Source organism: Larimichthys crocea, chromosome X, assembly GCF_000972845.2.
Source record: "Larimichthys crocea isolate SSNF chromosome X, L_crocea_2.0, whole genome shotgun sequence".
Lineage (NCBI taxonomy): Eukaryota > Metazoa > Chordata > Actinopteri > Sciaenidae > Larimichthys > Larimichthys crocea.
The window spans coordinates 20,697,707-20,712,215 of NC_040020.1; the positions used below are offsets into that span (position 1 = coordinate 20,697,707).

General features: G+C 40.9%; 1 protein-coding gene across 6 annotated transcripts in view; it reads left to right on the forward strand.

Moving 5' to 3' along the window:
• rptor (regulatory associated protein of MTOR, complex 1) overlaps positions 1–14,509 on the forward strand; it is a 199,637-nt gene that overhangs the window by 47,662 nt on the left and 137,466 nt on the right. For all 6 annotated transcript variants that reach the window (XM_027283102.1, XM_027283101.1, XM_019273899.2 and 3 more), the window contains 2 exons: positions 7,849–7,951; positions 10,227–10,309. In XM_027283102.1, coding sequence (XP_027138903.1) covers positions 7,849–7,951; positions 10,227–10,309 — 186 coding nt within the window. The remainder of the gene's footprint in view (positions 1–7,848; positions 7,952–10,226; positions 10,310–14,509) is intronic.

Below are 14,509 nucleotides of genomic sequence, written 5' to 3' on the forward strand. Positions count from 1 at the left end.
TCGATGCTCTCCACCATTTTAATAACCTTCATTTATTGCAGGCCTAACAAATGGAATAATCAGGGGCCATTGATCGATGCAGCGAGCGGTGCAGGGGGCTGCATGGGAGTCTTAAAAGGGCGCAGAGGGAGAAGGCTGGAAAAGTCCCCTAGAGTCCCCCTGCAGTTATTAATGAGAGAATAGCAACCAATTATACACACAGGCCTAAAGAGAAGGAAATACATACACACACACACACACACACACACACACACACACACTTGCATGCAGATACACACAATTTATCTCTTATCTTTGTGGTCTGTCTCTCTCATTCTCAGACTTTGTCTATGAGGAAGCAAAGTATTGTTAATGAACATGCTCTGTCACAATCTGTGTCTTTTTGTCTCTATCCTCCTCCTCCTCCTCCAGTCTCTTCTTTGTCTTCACACAGATTAGTTAATTATTTGAAATCCATGAGGTTCAGCATGCCTGTTTCAAAATCAAATGTTGTTTAGGCTCTCCCCTCTGATTAACGCTAACAGTCAAATTCACAGGCCAGGGCCGACCGTTTTAATAAAGAGCTACTTGTTATGGGTCAAAAGGTGCTTTGTTCACAGTGGGAACGCTTGCTTTGGTATCCCTGCTGTTCTTCCACCCTGCTTGGCTTTCACTCTTTCATCTTATCTTTACCCTTCTCTTGCTTTGATTACAGTCCTGGTTCCTCTCTGTGCATTTTCTATTTTGATCATTATTGATCAGAAATAGTTAAAATATAGTGAAAAAGCCAGTGACAAGCTCCTTCACATTTCCTGTTTTGTCCAACAAACAGTCAAAGATTTTGTAGTGTCCAATGTTCCACAGTTCACATTCCAGGTTCGGTGGCGTGCTAATTAGCTCCTGGGAAGTAGCAAGACACGACTTACAGGAAGTCAAAAGATTCAAAGGGTTTAAATAATTGGCAGAAGAACAAAGAACAAGTTAACTGTGATGATAAAAGGCTGACACTGGGATGTGTTGCACACTAATGTGCTTTAAAACAAGAACTAGCCACAAGCACAACCTGAATTCTAGAATTCAGGAATTCAAGTCTAGAGAAAGTTTGGTTTTGATAAAAACATAAAAATCCCCCAAAACTTAACTGAAGGTCCACTTGCTATTTGGCACTGCTGCATTGGCTTTACTTCACAGCCATGGAGGTTGCCACTTGGGTCATACATTAGTCACATGAACACCATTCCCTGATGAAGACCATAAGATCCGGTTTAAAGCCCTTCCCAAAAAATCAAGTAAGCAGCTCTTGAATGTTTCTTTCTCAGTTTTCAGTGGTGCATAGGCAGTTAATATAGTCCACTCCACTCCTGTCTGCTTTCATTAATCTTTATTTCATATTAATGAGGTCTACCACATGAACAAAGGTTTAGGGTCATACCATTTCCTCCAGGGCAGATTGTTATTTCCTGCCCAACAGATTCACCGGCATTTCTCCTCGTAGGCAGCCACAATGATGACCTGGAACAGAATAACAACGGCCCACATTCATCTGTATTTCTTTTTTATGAATATGAGTGTATTAGAAATGACCGGCACTGGACAGTGGAGAGAAAACAAACAATTTCATCAGATTTATATTAGGAAGTTATTTATCCCGCCATCTTGAACCACTTAATTGGAATCATGATCAACACTAAGGTGATTCCACTGTAATGACATGACTGCAGGTGCTATGTTTGACTACTACTTGGTAACCTCTGTGGCGTTTGAGTAAAAACAAATGTTGGGGGGCGGCCAGTAGCGTAGTGGGTTAAGTGGCTGCCCCGTGTGTAGAGGCTTCAGTCCTCGCTGCAGCTGGCCCCGGTTCGAATCCTGCATCGGACGGCCATTTACTGCGTGGCATTCCCTCTGCCCCCTGCTTCCTGTCTATCTTCAGCTGTACTATCATTAAAGGCATAAAAGGCCAAAAAAATAAAAAAAACAAATGTTGGTCCTTGTTGACTTAAGAAAATAAAATGATAGTTTAACATCTCCTCAAGAGAGTCAACAGTTTTCTTTGACATTTTCCCCTCCATGACAGTTACATCTTCTCCGTCTCTCTGGACTTTATGCAATAATACGTCTCCAAAGCAGGCTGTCATTTCAGCTGTTGTATTTTGAAGGGCAAACCTGCTGTGTTTCCTCCCAGTGTGTTATCTGTCTGTCTTTTAGCTCTAAATGTCTTTTCCCAGGACATTGTTGTAGATATGTTGCACACTTACATGCACATTAACAGTTAAATCAGATATTTACACCATTTCGGTGTTTATGTAAAAGACACTATGCTTGTGTATTGTTTAAGATCACACTTCTGTTTTGAGCCAACATGGAATAAAATAACTTGAAACTTGTTCATTTTGTCAACACAGGATCTAACTGCATGGCACCTTTCTTAGCAGAGTGAGAGGAGGCAATGCAGAAGTTTGGTCGAGGTAATGGGAAACGCCTCATACAGTAGAGGTGTTTAATAAGCAGCAGGGCCACCCTTTACCTTCCAGACAGCTCGAGCCTTCATTGAATTTTCTGTCACTGAGGTCCTGAGCGGTGTGTCAGGGGACATTAGATCATTCTTGAAGGAAAGCCTCCAGTTCTTTGAAGGATGAAAGAAGTGAAAATCTTTGCAGTGTGTCCCATGAAACCTCACTGAGTTTTAGATCTGGTGACTAGGGAGGCTTTTAGCTGCTTTCGAGTGTTCATGAAACGCCTCTTGAACTATCATTGGAGTACAGATCCACAAATTGGCAACAGACAAGTTTGTATTTGATGCATCGTCTGGCTTTCCCCAGGCATGTCTGTCTTATTGTGATATCTTCATAGTGCTAATTTGGAAGATTCTAATATTAGAATATTATGTGTTTTTATTTATTAGTGATCAGCTCTTCTTGGATGTTTTGAAGGGTGAAGTCAGAACGGTGGGTGTTTTATTCCTCTTCAAACACTTCTAAGCTTTTTCAGTTGGTTTGTTCAGACTAAACTACCACAGGATAGACACTGTTTTGTATACATTCGTAGACCCCCGAAGATTGACCAATTGACTTTGGAGCCAATGATTCTTCTCTAGCACCTCCACAAATATTGGATGGATATTATTTTAATGTGTTTTTTTTTACAACCAAAACATTTGAACCTGAATATGACCTTTGTATGATTTATGAAGGGTCTGTATGGACTGAAAGACCCTCACCTCTTCCCAAAACTAGCCTAGAAGGCTGAGTGAATACAGTACATGAAATGCAATGTAATGTAACAAGGTAAAGAAAGCAGCATAATGCCACATGACAACAAAAGGAAAATAAAAAAGCATTTAAGGCCTATGCTGAAAATCCTCTCCACAGTCAGTGCGATGGCTGTGACCACACACCATCTGTCAGTGCTGTATAGAAAAAGACACCTGGTCTCACACAATCAGTACGTTGCTTGTCCGCCAGGTGGGTTTTGTGCTGTTTCGATCATTTTCATTTGTGAAAAGGCAATCTCACAGAGACAAGTGGAGCCAAAGGAGGCTTTGACCTTCAGTGCACAGAAGCAGAGGAGAGGAAATCTGCTGTTTCAAAAGTTGCAATCCTTTTGCTCTCACTTGCATTTCAATGTCACTTTGCACTTCAATTATTTCCATGTCTCCTTCATTTGGTTATGAAAATGCATCCTACAACTTGACAGATACAATGTCAATGAGAAGAAACAGGGTTAGTGATGAATTTGACGTTGTCCAATGTCATGCGTGTCCTGAAAAAGCCTGACAAATTCCCCTGCCACTTAATGGGCACAGAATTAGCATCAAATCAAATCAAGTTTTTTGTCACATACATAATTACACACACACACAGCCTAGCTCCATAACCAAGCTAACAGATAAATAAATTAAATAAAGATGAATCTAACAATAGAATATAAAACAATTCAGCAAATGTATAAAAGTGAGTAAAAGTGAACAATATAATCTCTCATTTGATCTTCTCATTTCATAACCTTGTCTTGTCTTTACCTTACCGTCCAGAGTTGAGCTCATTTAGTTTAAAATCATGAATTCATTTATGATCTTTGTGCTGCTCCATACATGACTTCAAAAACGAGCGGATCTCAGGGATACTTAGCTGTGACTCAGCTAACAGACACCAGCATACAAGAATAAGTCACACACGACAGCAATCAGTCAGTGCTCAACTTTGTCTAGTAAAGGTTTGAACATTTTGCCAATATGGAGTGAACAATCCTCACGATGTGAGTCACTACATTGGAAAAATCCACAACTTTGATAGCAAATGTCTGCTGATGGATTACACAGTGACAGATGTAGAACTCTGGGTTGCACAAAGCAATAACACCAGGGTGTGTCATGCACATAAGGTTTGAACTTGTATATGTCCTTCACTTCAGCTCTGTCTTTTTTGTGCAGTGTAGATCTGTTTTGAGCGGGAACTCGTCCTTTAATTTGAGATAATTAGTGGTGTGTGGTATTCTAATCTAACATGTAGTTGGCTAGCAAACCGTAGCTGTGTGTTTTGCTATACCCACTGAAAGTCATGATGGATAGATAGATACAGCCAAGATTCAGACAAGATGTTACATCCAAATATTTCCAGAGGGGCTTCATTGCCAAACCACCTCAACGCTCCACAGATGACAATGTGCTTGTCATCCTCCTGGTCCACCACTTTGGTCTGGTTTTAAAATATGTACTGGATGTATTGCAGAAATTCATTTTTGCTCTCAAGCTGAATTGTAATAACTTTGGAGATCCTAAACATGATGATTCATCCCCTGTCATCATCAGGACAGATTTTTGATTTGGCCAGTATTGTGCTACTGATTTGCAAATATTGCATGCTAACATGCTAAGCTATGATGCTGAACATGGTAAACATTATGTTAACATTATTACAGAGGCACTAGCATGGCTGTACACTCTAAGATTTGTAAGCACGGTAAATTCTGTGATAGAGATCTATCTAGAGGAGAGAACACAGGTTTCATTTTTTACAGTCACACTTGTGGAGATATAGTTGTGTACCCAAGCAGAAAACATGTGCATCAGTGTCCATTCATAGGGATGTATACCTTACAGGCTGAAAAAGGGCGAGGGTCGTGGAGGTCAGGTGAAAATGAGCGAAGGAAGTGATGTGATGCAGAATCTTGTCCTGCCGAGTCCCACTAGCACACTGACCTTTTACTCTGTAGGTGGGAAAGCCGGGAGGGCTTAATTACCTTCACAACACAGCCCTCCTAACCTGCTCAGGTATGGGATCATGTAAGCCACTGTATACTCACAACATGAGCTCCATAGGACTACATTACACACAGATACAGTGTCTAACACTACAGCACTTGCTAAAGGTCAATTGACATGGTTGCATTGACCTACCTGACAATGCGGCACGTGTACAAACTATCAGATGGGTATAGCTCTCACTATATATGTGTATTGTCATTTCTGTATCCCATCATTGAGATAGCTTTAACTTATGGACAGTGAATGTAACATCTAGAATTTTTAACTCAGCAGTGTGGCTTTAGGGATAGCAGTGGTCTGTCTACTAGTTTTTACAGAGACAGACAATCATCAAAATAATATATTTTAGCAGGTTGCTTGATTTGACCTGATTTCCGAACTGTAACCAAGGAGCTGCAAGAAAGAAATGAGCCCTGTTGGGAACCGTGCATAAAGCTGACCTGTGGCTAATTGGAGCCAGGTGGACATACAAGGCCCTGTGAAGTTCAAACGCCATCTGTCCCAGAGTAAATGCCATCAGACTTTGATTCACAAAGTGACACGACGATGACACAGTGACCGGTCAGCTCAGGTCGAGCAGTGCCTTTAACAAACAGTTCTCCTGCCGAGTCGATGGCCAGTATCAGTGGCTGAGATGAGAAAGTTATCGACCACTAATCCAGTGACTCTCCATAATGTGTTGAACCTATTAACCAAACCTAAAGAATACTTCCCTACTTCACTATACTCTTTAAAAAAAACATTTCTTGCTTTTAATCAGGATTCATGTCCACTTACGAAACCAGCTATGTTGTCACCAATGTACATTTTGTGCTGTTCAAAGAATATATTCATGAGTATCCATGAAATGATGAAAACAATGATTTGACAATGGGAAGAATATCCATCTACTGTATGTGTTTTAATGAAGGTCATAATTGTTTTCTTTGTGCAAAGACTGAGCCTGGTGACTGTGAGGAGACGCAGTACTAGCAGTCTTTCATCGTCACATATTAAAAACTACAATGTTTCTCTTCAGTCAGTAATTGCCTGGTGTACTTGGCATCAGCTGTCCACTTCTGAAATGATCTCTATCTTGGGAGAAGAAAACCAAGTTTGAATTGATTATTTTATTCTCAAGTATCTGTATACTTGTTTTAAACAGGACAAGCATTCTGTTGGGATTTTGACAGAAAGGCAATGTATCGGGGATGTTTAACTCAACACCCTCTTATCTACTCCTACTTAGCAAGGATTAGCGAGTGTTTAGAGACATGAAGTACAACCGAGGAAGTCCAGTTGTACTTGATTATCATTATTACTGCACAGCTGTTTATAATGCTCTGGGACAGGATTTTTACTACAATCTGCAATTATTCTATCTACTGTAATGATTACCAGGTAAACAGAAGGAATATGCTGTTCACATTACAAAGTTATCTACAAGGAGTTTTCTCTGAACATGGTCTGAGGTTTAGGTTAGCTAAGACTTAAGGCAACTGAGCAGTATGTCTTAACTGGCACTCAGGTCAGCTCATTGTGCCAGAAGCTGACTTTCCATCCAGATGTATTCAACATTTGTGAGTAAATCAGCCGATGAATGCTTGTTTCTGTCTACTGCCATTGCTCGATTATTAGTAATTGGAATGAGTAGTGCGTCCAGGAAGAAAACCATATGACTCTAGAAGAAGTAGGGACAACAAGGTGACAGAATAAAGATCACCAGTTGAACCTCAAACAGTGAAAAACACTACAGACATGATGGTACACAGCATTTCTGTTTATTTCAAGTATTCATGTGTTGAGGGTTACATCATATCTGTGTGGAGCGATTATGATGTATTATAGAACCATGGGAGCGATGAGGAGACTGTCAAAGTGGGTATGTAAAAAAGGGAATTGGGAAAAAATGGTTTCCATCTCCCATTAAGCGCATTAACTCTTTGAAACATTGTTATGTTGGGCAAAAAGTGGCACAAAGGCTTGCATGTGCTGTGATGTGCAAAGAAAAGTGTTTGAGGTGTTCACAGTAGAGATGGAATAATGGCCCACTGTTTCTGCAATGTGTTATTTGCACTGTCGGACACCTGTGTTGCCTGATGAAGCCAGTGTGTGTCAGGACTTGCCACATAACCCATGGATCAATGGTTGCTCTATTTCAGATGGCCTGTTTCTCTTCCGCTCACTTCTTGCCCCAGTGGTCCTCTGTGTCATGGCTCATTGCCTTGTGTGGTTTCAGTCTGTTGTAATGATTGTAGACTCCCATTTTGACATTTATTTATTGAAGGACGTGCCTTTGCTTGATCTGACAGTGACAAACCTTTGAGACTTCCATGATGTGGTGACATTAGCTTCAGTGTAAGACATGAGAGAGAGAATAACTCCTGTCTCAGTAACTACTGTTGAGTTTCCCCCAGGCGAGGCACTTAACCTTGAGCGCTCAGTGGCCAGCAGCAGCAAAATGTGGTTTACTGGAAATCTCCCAGAGAGGACCTGAATACATGCATGTGTGCTCACTTTGAAAGATTTAGTGTGTGTGTGCGAGCGAATAAATCCACTAGTCTGTTCTGATTTGAGCACTTATGAGTGATGTGAAAATAATGTAGAGTTCTGTGTCTTTTCCCCAGATGAAGACTGTGAGTGTAGCGCTGGTGTTGTGTCTCAACGTGGGAGTGGACCCTCCCGATGTGGTGAAGACCTCTCCCTGTGCCAGACTGGAGTGCTGGATAGGTGAGTCCACACAGACACTCAAACAGGAAAGCAAAGTGGACAAGTGCTTTAACGCAGTAAAACATGTAGGATATAATAAAGTTGGTTCTTCCTAAATATGATCTATAAAACTATGCTGTCTGCCACAAACCCACTATACACAGACAGAGTCAAAAATAGCAATCCAATGGACTCATAATTCAAATCTGAACATACAGATATCAAAGACATGCTGACTCGTGTGATTGTGTCTCTGATGTCGATCACAGAAATCCTTCCTGTATTTGTATTCTTATATTCTTGTCTAATAATCATCACATTTAGATGGTTTCCACATTATTAGAAGTAATGCAGGGATTGTTATCTGTTCTATCTATGGTTACTGTTCAACCAGAAATCTGCATGACTGACCATGATGCAAAGTTGCAAACATATCAATGTGTAGCCTGAAGCTAACTCACTGACGCTGTGGCCATATTATACTTACTGTAGTTACAAAAAAAACCCAGATAGAAATGAGAAAGACCTCATATACAGTAGGAATGACAAAATTGAATGAATAGTCACTGTTTTTGTTTTGCTCCATCCATAAACTTGTGATCCCCCAACCTTTCATCATGCCACCGTTAGATTTCTGTGTGTCAACCTGTGCAGAATCCTGATCATATATAAACAATATAATTAAAACGTAACATTTAAATACGTAGCTTATTTTTTTTAGCACAAAATCCAGGAAAGAAATGGCAAATCGACAAAATTGAGCAGAAAAAGGACTGAAACGCTCCTGGTGGGGTATGAAGAGGTATGGAGAAACAAAACCATGTAGCAGATGGAACGTCATAGAGTCGTGAGATACTGCAGTCTTTACATTCAGTGTGGTGGCATTTCTATGTAGGTCTTGTCTGGGTCCAGACCTTTGAATCTACTCTAATGAGCTGACAGTTCAGTTTGATATCAGCCATAGGAGTTCACCTTATCCTGAAAATAACTCTTACATAAGGCCTGTCTAGTTAAAACGTATTGTGATTATGCCAAAAACCTGTAAATAACAGATGTAGGGTTATGAAAGAGTGCTAAGCCATTCAAAACTAGTGTCAACTTTAACTTTGATGGCAAAAATTTAGCTTTTACTTCGCAGCATTTAGGGACGTTCTCTGTCATTCCCATGAGAGCACAATTCATAAGACTCCTGTCAACTGTGGATGAAGAAGTCTGCCCCCATCAGAATCACAGGACGTGACACAGAACAAAAACAAAAGAACCATCCCTGTTGGATGGAAACCTCAAAACCATTGTTTGGCTCCCCTGAGACTGCTTTGCTTTCAGGAGTGTGGAAAGCACATTAAAGAGTCAACGCAGGTCTTAAAGTTTCTGCAACTTTTTGGGGCGGCTTCTGAGGACATCACTGTTTAGACATTGTTCAGACCTGTTTTTAAGATGGTGTTTGGGAATATTAAGAGGTAAAGGCAGAGGTGATGCATGGTGTTTAAGTTCTGACACATGCTGCAGGCCTTACATGTGCTTTTCAGGGTTATGTGTGAAACGTCCTTTATATACTGGCACCTTCGTCATAACAGAAAGTTGTGAAAAGCTGTAAGGGGATCGGTATGTATGTAGGCACAGGCCTTTTACCACGATTCTAATTCCTCAATAAAGTTCCTCAATAAAAAGTCATTAGTTTGCATTTTAAAGTGGTTTAAAATGGCTCACAAGTTAAAGTTTCCTCTAGGGAAATAAAGTAAACAAGGAGTTATAATTTTCCTCATCAAACATCAAATCTTTTAGTTGTTGTTGTGATGTTGCATTTTAAGTAAGCCTCATCAGGAGGCCAGTGCTTTTATTCTCAGCATAAAGGATATCAGTATGTCCCGCAGACTTGCCAATACATTCTTCTCTCTCTGCTGAGCACAATTTGATCTGTCCTCAATCTATATTCTGCTATTCTTCATGCCATATTGATTCACCTTCATCCATATTTCAACCTGAGGGGCTGCTGCTGTTTTCCCAAACCCTGCTTTTGATTTAGCAAGAAGAGTTTTCTTTGATGCCAAAATCATAAACCATAACTCGCCTGTGTAATCACGGCACAGAAGTATCTTTTGCCTGAATGTTAAATAACGTTAGTCTTCATGTTTGGATTATCGTGACGATCATTATGTTGGATGAGACTGACAGCAATGTAAATGTTTGCAGTGAATAATCTAATTACGGTCGGTTTGTCAGCTCCAGATTGGAGCTGTTGTGTGCTATGTGTGTGTGATCGCAGCGTGTTTACACTCTTGTTTTTTCTCGCCAGATCCTTTGTCGATGAGTCCTCAGAAGGCCTTGGAGACCATCGGGGCCAACCTGCAGAAGCAATACGAAAACTGGCAACCCAGGGTGAGTGCGTTCACATGAACCAGCCTCCCTCCGGCGAATTCACACCACTGTGTGTTGGTACACAGTTGAAACAAATAACCCTAACCCCATAAAATACTTAGAAAAGAAATAAAATGAATTGTAGGCACTCAAAAACTTGACCACTTTGAGTCTTATTATTATTATTATTATTATTATTATTATTATTATTATTATTATTGTTATTATTATTATATATCATATTATTACTGATTGATTTTGGCATCCATTAAGCAATATTCATGTTATTTTCAAAGATCGGTTTATAGATTTTGGCAGACTGTACTGAGGATCCAGACTGCCTTTCAGCTTTTTGCCAGTTCTGTGAACCTTACTGATGTGGGTCAGCCCTCCTAGTGCTCTGTCAGACAGGTTTTTTGGGGTGTTACTTTAAAGTGGCAAGATGGCTGATTTCAGTCCTGGTCGACTCAGTGACACCTGGTTACAGATGATTTTATTAAATGTGCTTACTACAGCTCCCAGAATTCTGGAGGCAGCAAAACAAACTATTTGTATTGTTTTAATTATCATTCTGTGAGCAACTGGTTTTCATGCCACATCCGGCATGAGTGTGAACAGTGAAAGTGAAAGGAGTTGGGTACCTGACGGTGAGCAGCCTGTTGCCTGTAGCTCTTCATCTACCAGCTCACTGTGGCTGAGCCGTCTTGTTCTATCACTGCCTGCAATATTTCAATCTGTGACTATTTCATAATAAAAGTCAACTCATGTTTCGCCAGTTAAATGCTTTGAATATGAAGCTGCAGCAGGAGGAACTGTTCAGTATGCAGTTCTTATAAATCATTATCACTCTTTCAGTGAAAGAAAACTTGAGTTTCTACTCTGTGATAGGTTCAAAAGCATCAAACACCTTTCTTGTGCGGATGAAAACTCCGTAAAGCTGCTGCTGAACGAGTTCGTTCACTGTGTGACAAAACATTTTACTCTACATGACTACATGTACTTAACCGTAGCCTTGATGCATGTGAGAATGAAAAGCCAGTCACGCTGTCATGGTAACAGGCATGGTAATTCACTGTTTACATTTTGTGCTCATTTGAATGTGTAAGATGCGGATGTGGTTAATTTTAGACACCTCGCTGTGTCAGCTCTAATACACTTCCTTTATGCACTGTGTCAACAGAACACCCACATGCTCTTGACAGTGATTCATAGTGATTTTTTTTGTTTTTTTAAACAGATGCATCATGTGGTCTTTTCAGTTCGGCGGTTGTGTGTACATGCATTCGTGTTATTGCCAGCAGTGGCAGTTATCTCTCGTGTTTTTGCAGAGGTGCCTCAGTCTGTTGTCCTCCTCGAGCAGCCTCCCAGCATTGGAGCCTCTGTGCTGGAGCAGATGGCTATGGCAGACCCCGCCGCCCTCCCCTCCCCCTACAACTACTAAAACACCCCTTAAAACACTCCCTCTGCGTTAAGACAGGACCCTGATGACATGAGGCGACTGAAAGTCTAGAAAAAGAAAAGATCTTTAAATCTATAAATGAAAAAAGCAGTGGCGGTTGTAAGAAGCATTGTTGGGCTACATACCTTAAATAAGCGGACTCCTAAAAGCAGAGTAAAGCACAACACATATGTATAGATTAAATAAAAGACAGCAGCTATCTTCCACAAACACATTAAAACAGAAGAGATCTGCTCAGTTATGTATCAATCAACAGTCTTGCTTCCCATGTCAAAGACGTGTCCTGCAGGGAGCGATGGACAAAAATAAGCAAACACTTGAAATCTGATCTGAGCGGCTGGGCTGAGTTACATCTGCAGATATTGGATTTGAATTGCATTTCAAACCATGTGCAAAATATGCTTTTAAATCCGGTCCAATAGGATTGGATTTGATCATGTCTCTTTTTTTTTATGGTCTGTTGAGACTTTGTAAGAAAATGTCTGTTTGGCCTCAGATATGTAAAAAGAAATTCAATTTCAGCTGTCTGTCTGAACGCGGCCTCTGAGGGACAGGTTGGGGAGGATGGGGATTCTTTTAGGCAACATGTTCGGTGAGATAGTACTGAAGTAAAACACGAGGTAAGAGGAGGTGGAAGAAGAGATGTCCTAGGAGAGAGTAGCTAAAAGAATGTAGGCTTGGGCTCGGTTGACCCTGGAGGTCAGCTGCAAATGGTGGTAGGAGTGCAGGAGGAGGAGTGGGAGGGTGAGAAAGCTGTTTTTTTGTTTCTTTCTTTCAGCCTGAGGATTCACAGCTCTGCAGCACCAACACCACAGAGCAGCGTTTCGCCAACACACCTTACATAAACTGTTGACAAAGCAATCAATTACACAGCAGCTATTTACCTACTTTGTCACCTCGACGAGAAGTCTTATAATGAGTTCATTTCGAATGGGTAGAGCTGGTAAACACCAGACGAACGAGGGAATCTAAAATCCGATTTGTCACATTCCTGTGTGCTGCCTGTGGTGTTGGTATCTGAGAGTGGTGTCCGTTACTGTTGAGCTGTCCAGAGAGTTTAGTTGTGCCAGCTGGCTGTCACAGATCCGTTTCCCTGTTTGCTTCTGTACTCTTACATTAACCCTCATGTCCAGAAAACAGAGAAAGGCGAACACGGTCCTGGCTGCTGCTCACTCACTTTCTCTTACTTTTAATCTCTCTCTCTTTTTCATCACAGAGAGATACTTCTGTCCATCAAAGCTGTCATGTGTCTGTCCTTACTTTACCTCTTTGTGTTAGTATCAGTCTTCTTTGCTTGTGGATTTGGTGTGTGTGTGTGTGTGTGCGCGCGCGCGTGCGTGCGTGCGTGTGTGCCTGTGTGTGTTTGTTCTGTATTACAAGAAGAAAAGACGTGATGAAGCCTCTTGTTTGCTCAGAGCTGAGAGATAGTAGATACAGTTGATCCAACATATTGTTGAGCAACCAGTGGCAATGTTAGCTCAGTCAACCACAGTCAGATCATCTACATAGCACCAGAAGCTCGAATGGTTCATTTGTACACTTTTGTTGGTGCAAATCACAGCGTGACACGGATGACGTGTTATCTGGAATTGTTGATTGCAGTCAGCATATTAACACCTGATCTGTTTGCAGTGCTTCACATTTTCATTATAACAAACCTAAATGTATATGTGCATTCTATGCATCTTTACTTCCTCTCTGTTAGTATACCTTTGGCTTCCAAATTGCATACCCATACACAATGGAAATGGTGCATGCATGTAGAAGACGTGATGCAGAAAACAAGTTCATTGTTGAGCATCATTGTTAACAGTAGGGATGCACTGATTGTAAAATTCTGGGCCGATACCGATGTTTAAAATAACAACTTGGCCAATGCCGATGTTTTTTCTCTGTTACATGTATTGCAAACTGCATAACTTGAATCTTTTTTGAAGCGTCCCAGAAGCGTCTCTACGCTCAGCTACGCATTGAATACTGTTCTATTTTTGACACTTGACGCAAGCAGCACGCGTCAATCTACACAGAGAACCTTGAGCAGGCGGAAGCCAGACATCAGGTGGATTTTCAAAATAAAATACCCTGTGCAAACTGCCGGTCGTAAAAACAGACAAAAGCGAAACTACGTAGCATATTTACACATGTAGAAGCATATTTAGAAGAACATACACTGGGAAAATGGCGCTTGCTTCTGAAATGCTCCCGGTGGGGTTTGAAGTCGCATGCAGGACGAACCAAAACTGCGGCCGGGTTTCGGAGCCTCCATTTTAAAAAGGAAAAAAAAAAGAAAAGAAAAAAAGGTTTAAGATTTAAAATTTAAGAAGCTATAACCAGTGACAGTCTGAGTCAGCTCTTTCCATCAGTTCAATTGGGTTCTCTTTGTTTGTTTTCTGTTCGTAGCATTATGATGGTATGATAGCAGATGAAGAGCTTAAGTGAAAGTGACACCTGATGGCTGCCGTGTGTGTGTGTCTGTGTACAGTATTTGTGTGTATTTGTGGACACACATACACACTCTGTCACAAAACCTAAACAAAGCATTGCATGCTCAGGTTCTACATATTTAGATTTTTCCTTTTCGGAACACATTCAGATATAATTGTTTTTCAGTTTATTGTCTCGTCGTGGCTCAGCTTTCCAGTCTGGTGTCGTTTTGCCTGATAATGTATCCAGTGTCTTATTGATGAACCGGTAATGGGCATCTTATTCCTTCTTAGAAGTACTGAGGCTGTGTATGTGGTTGCATTTGCGTTTGCAAGAAA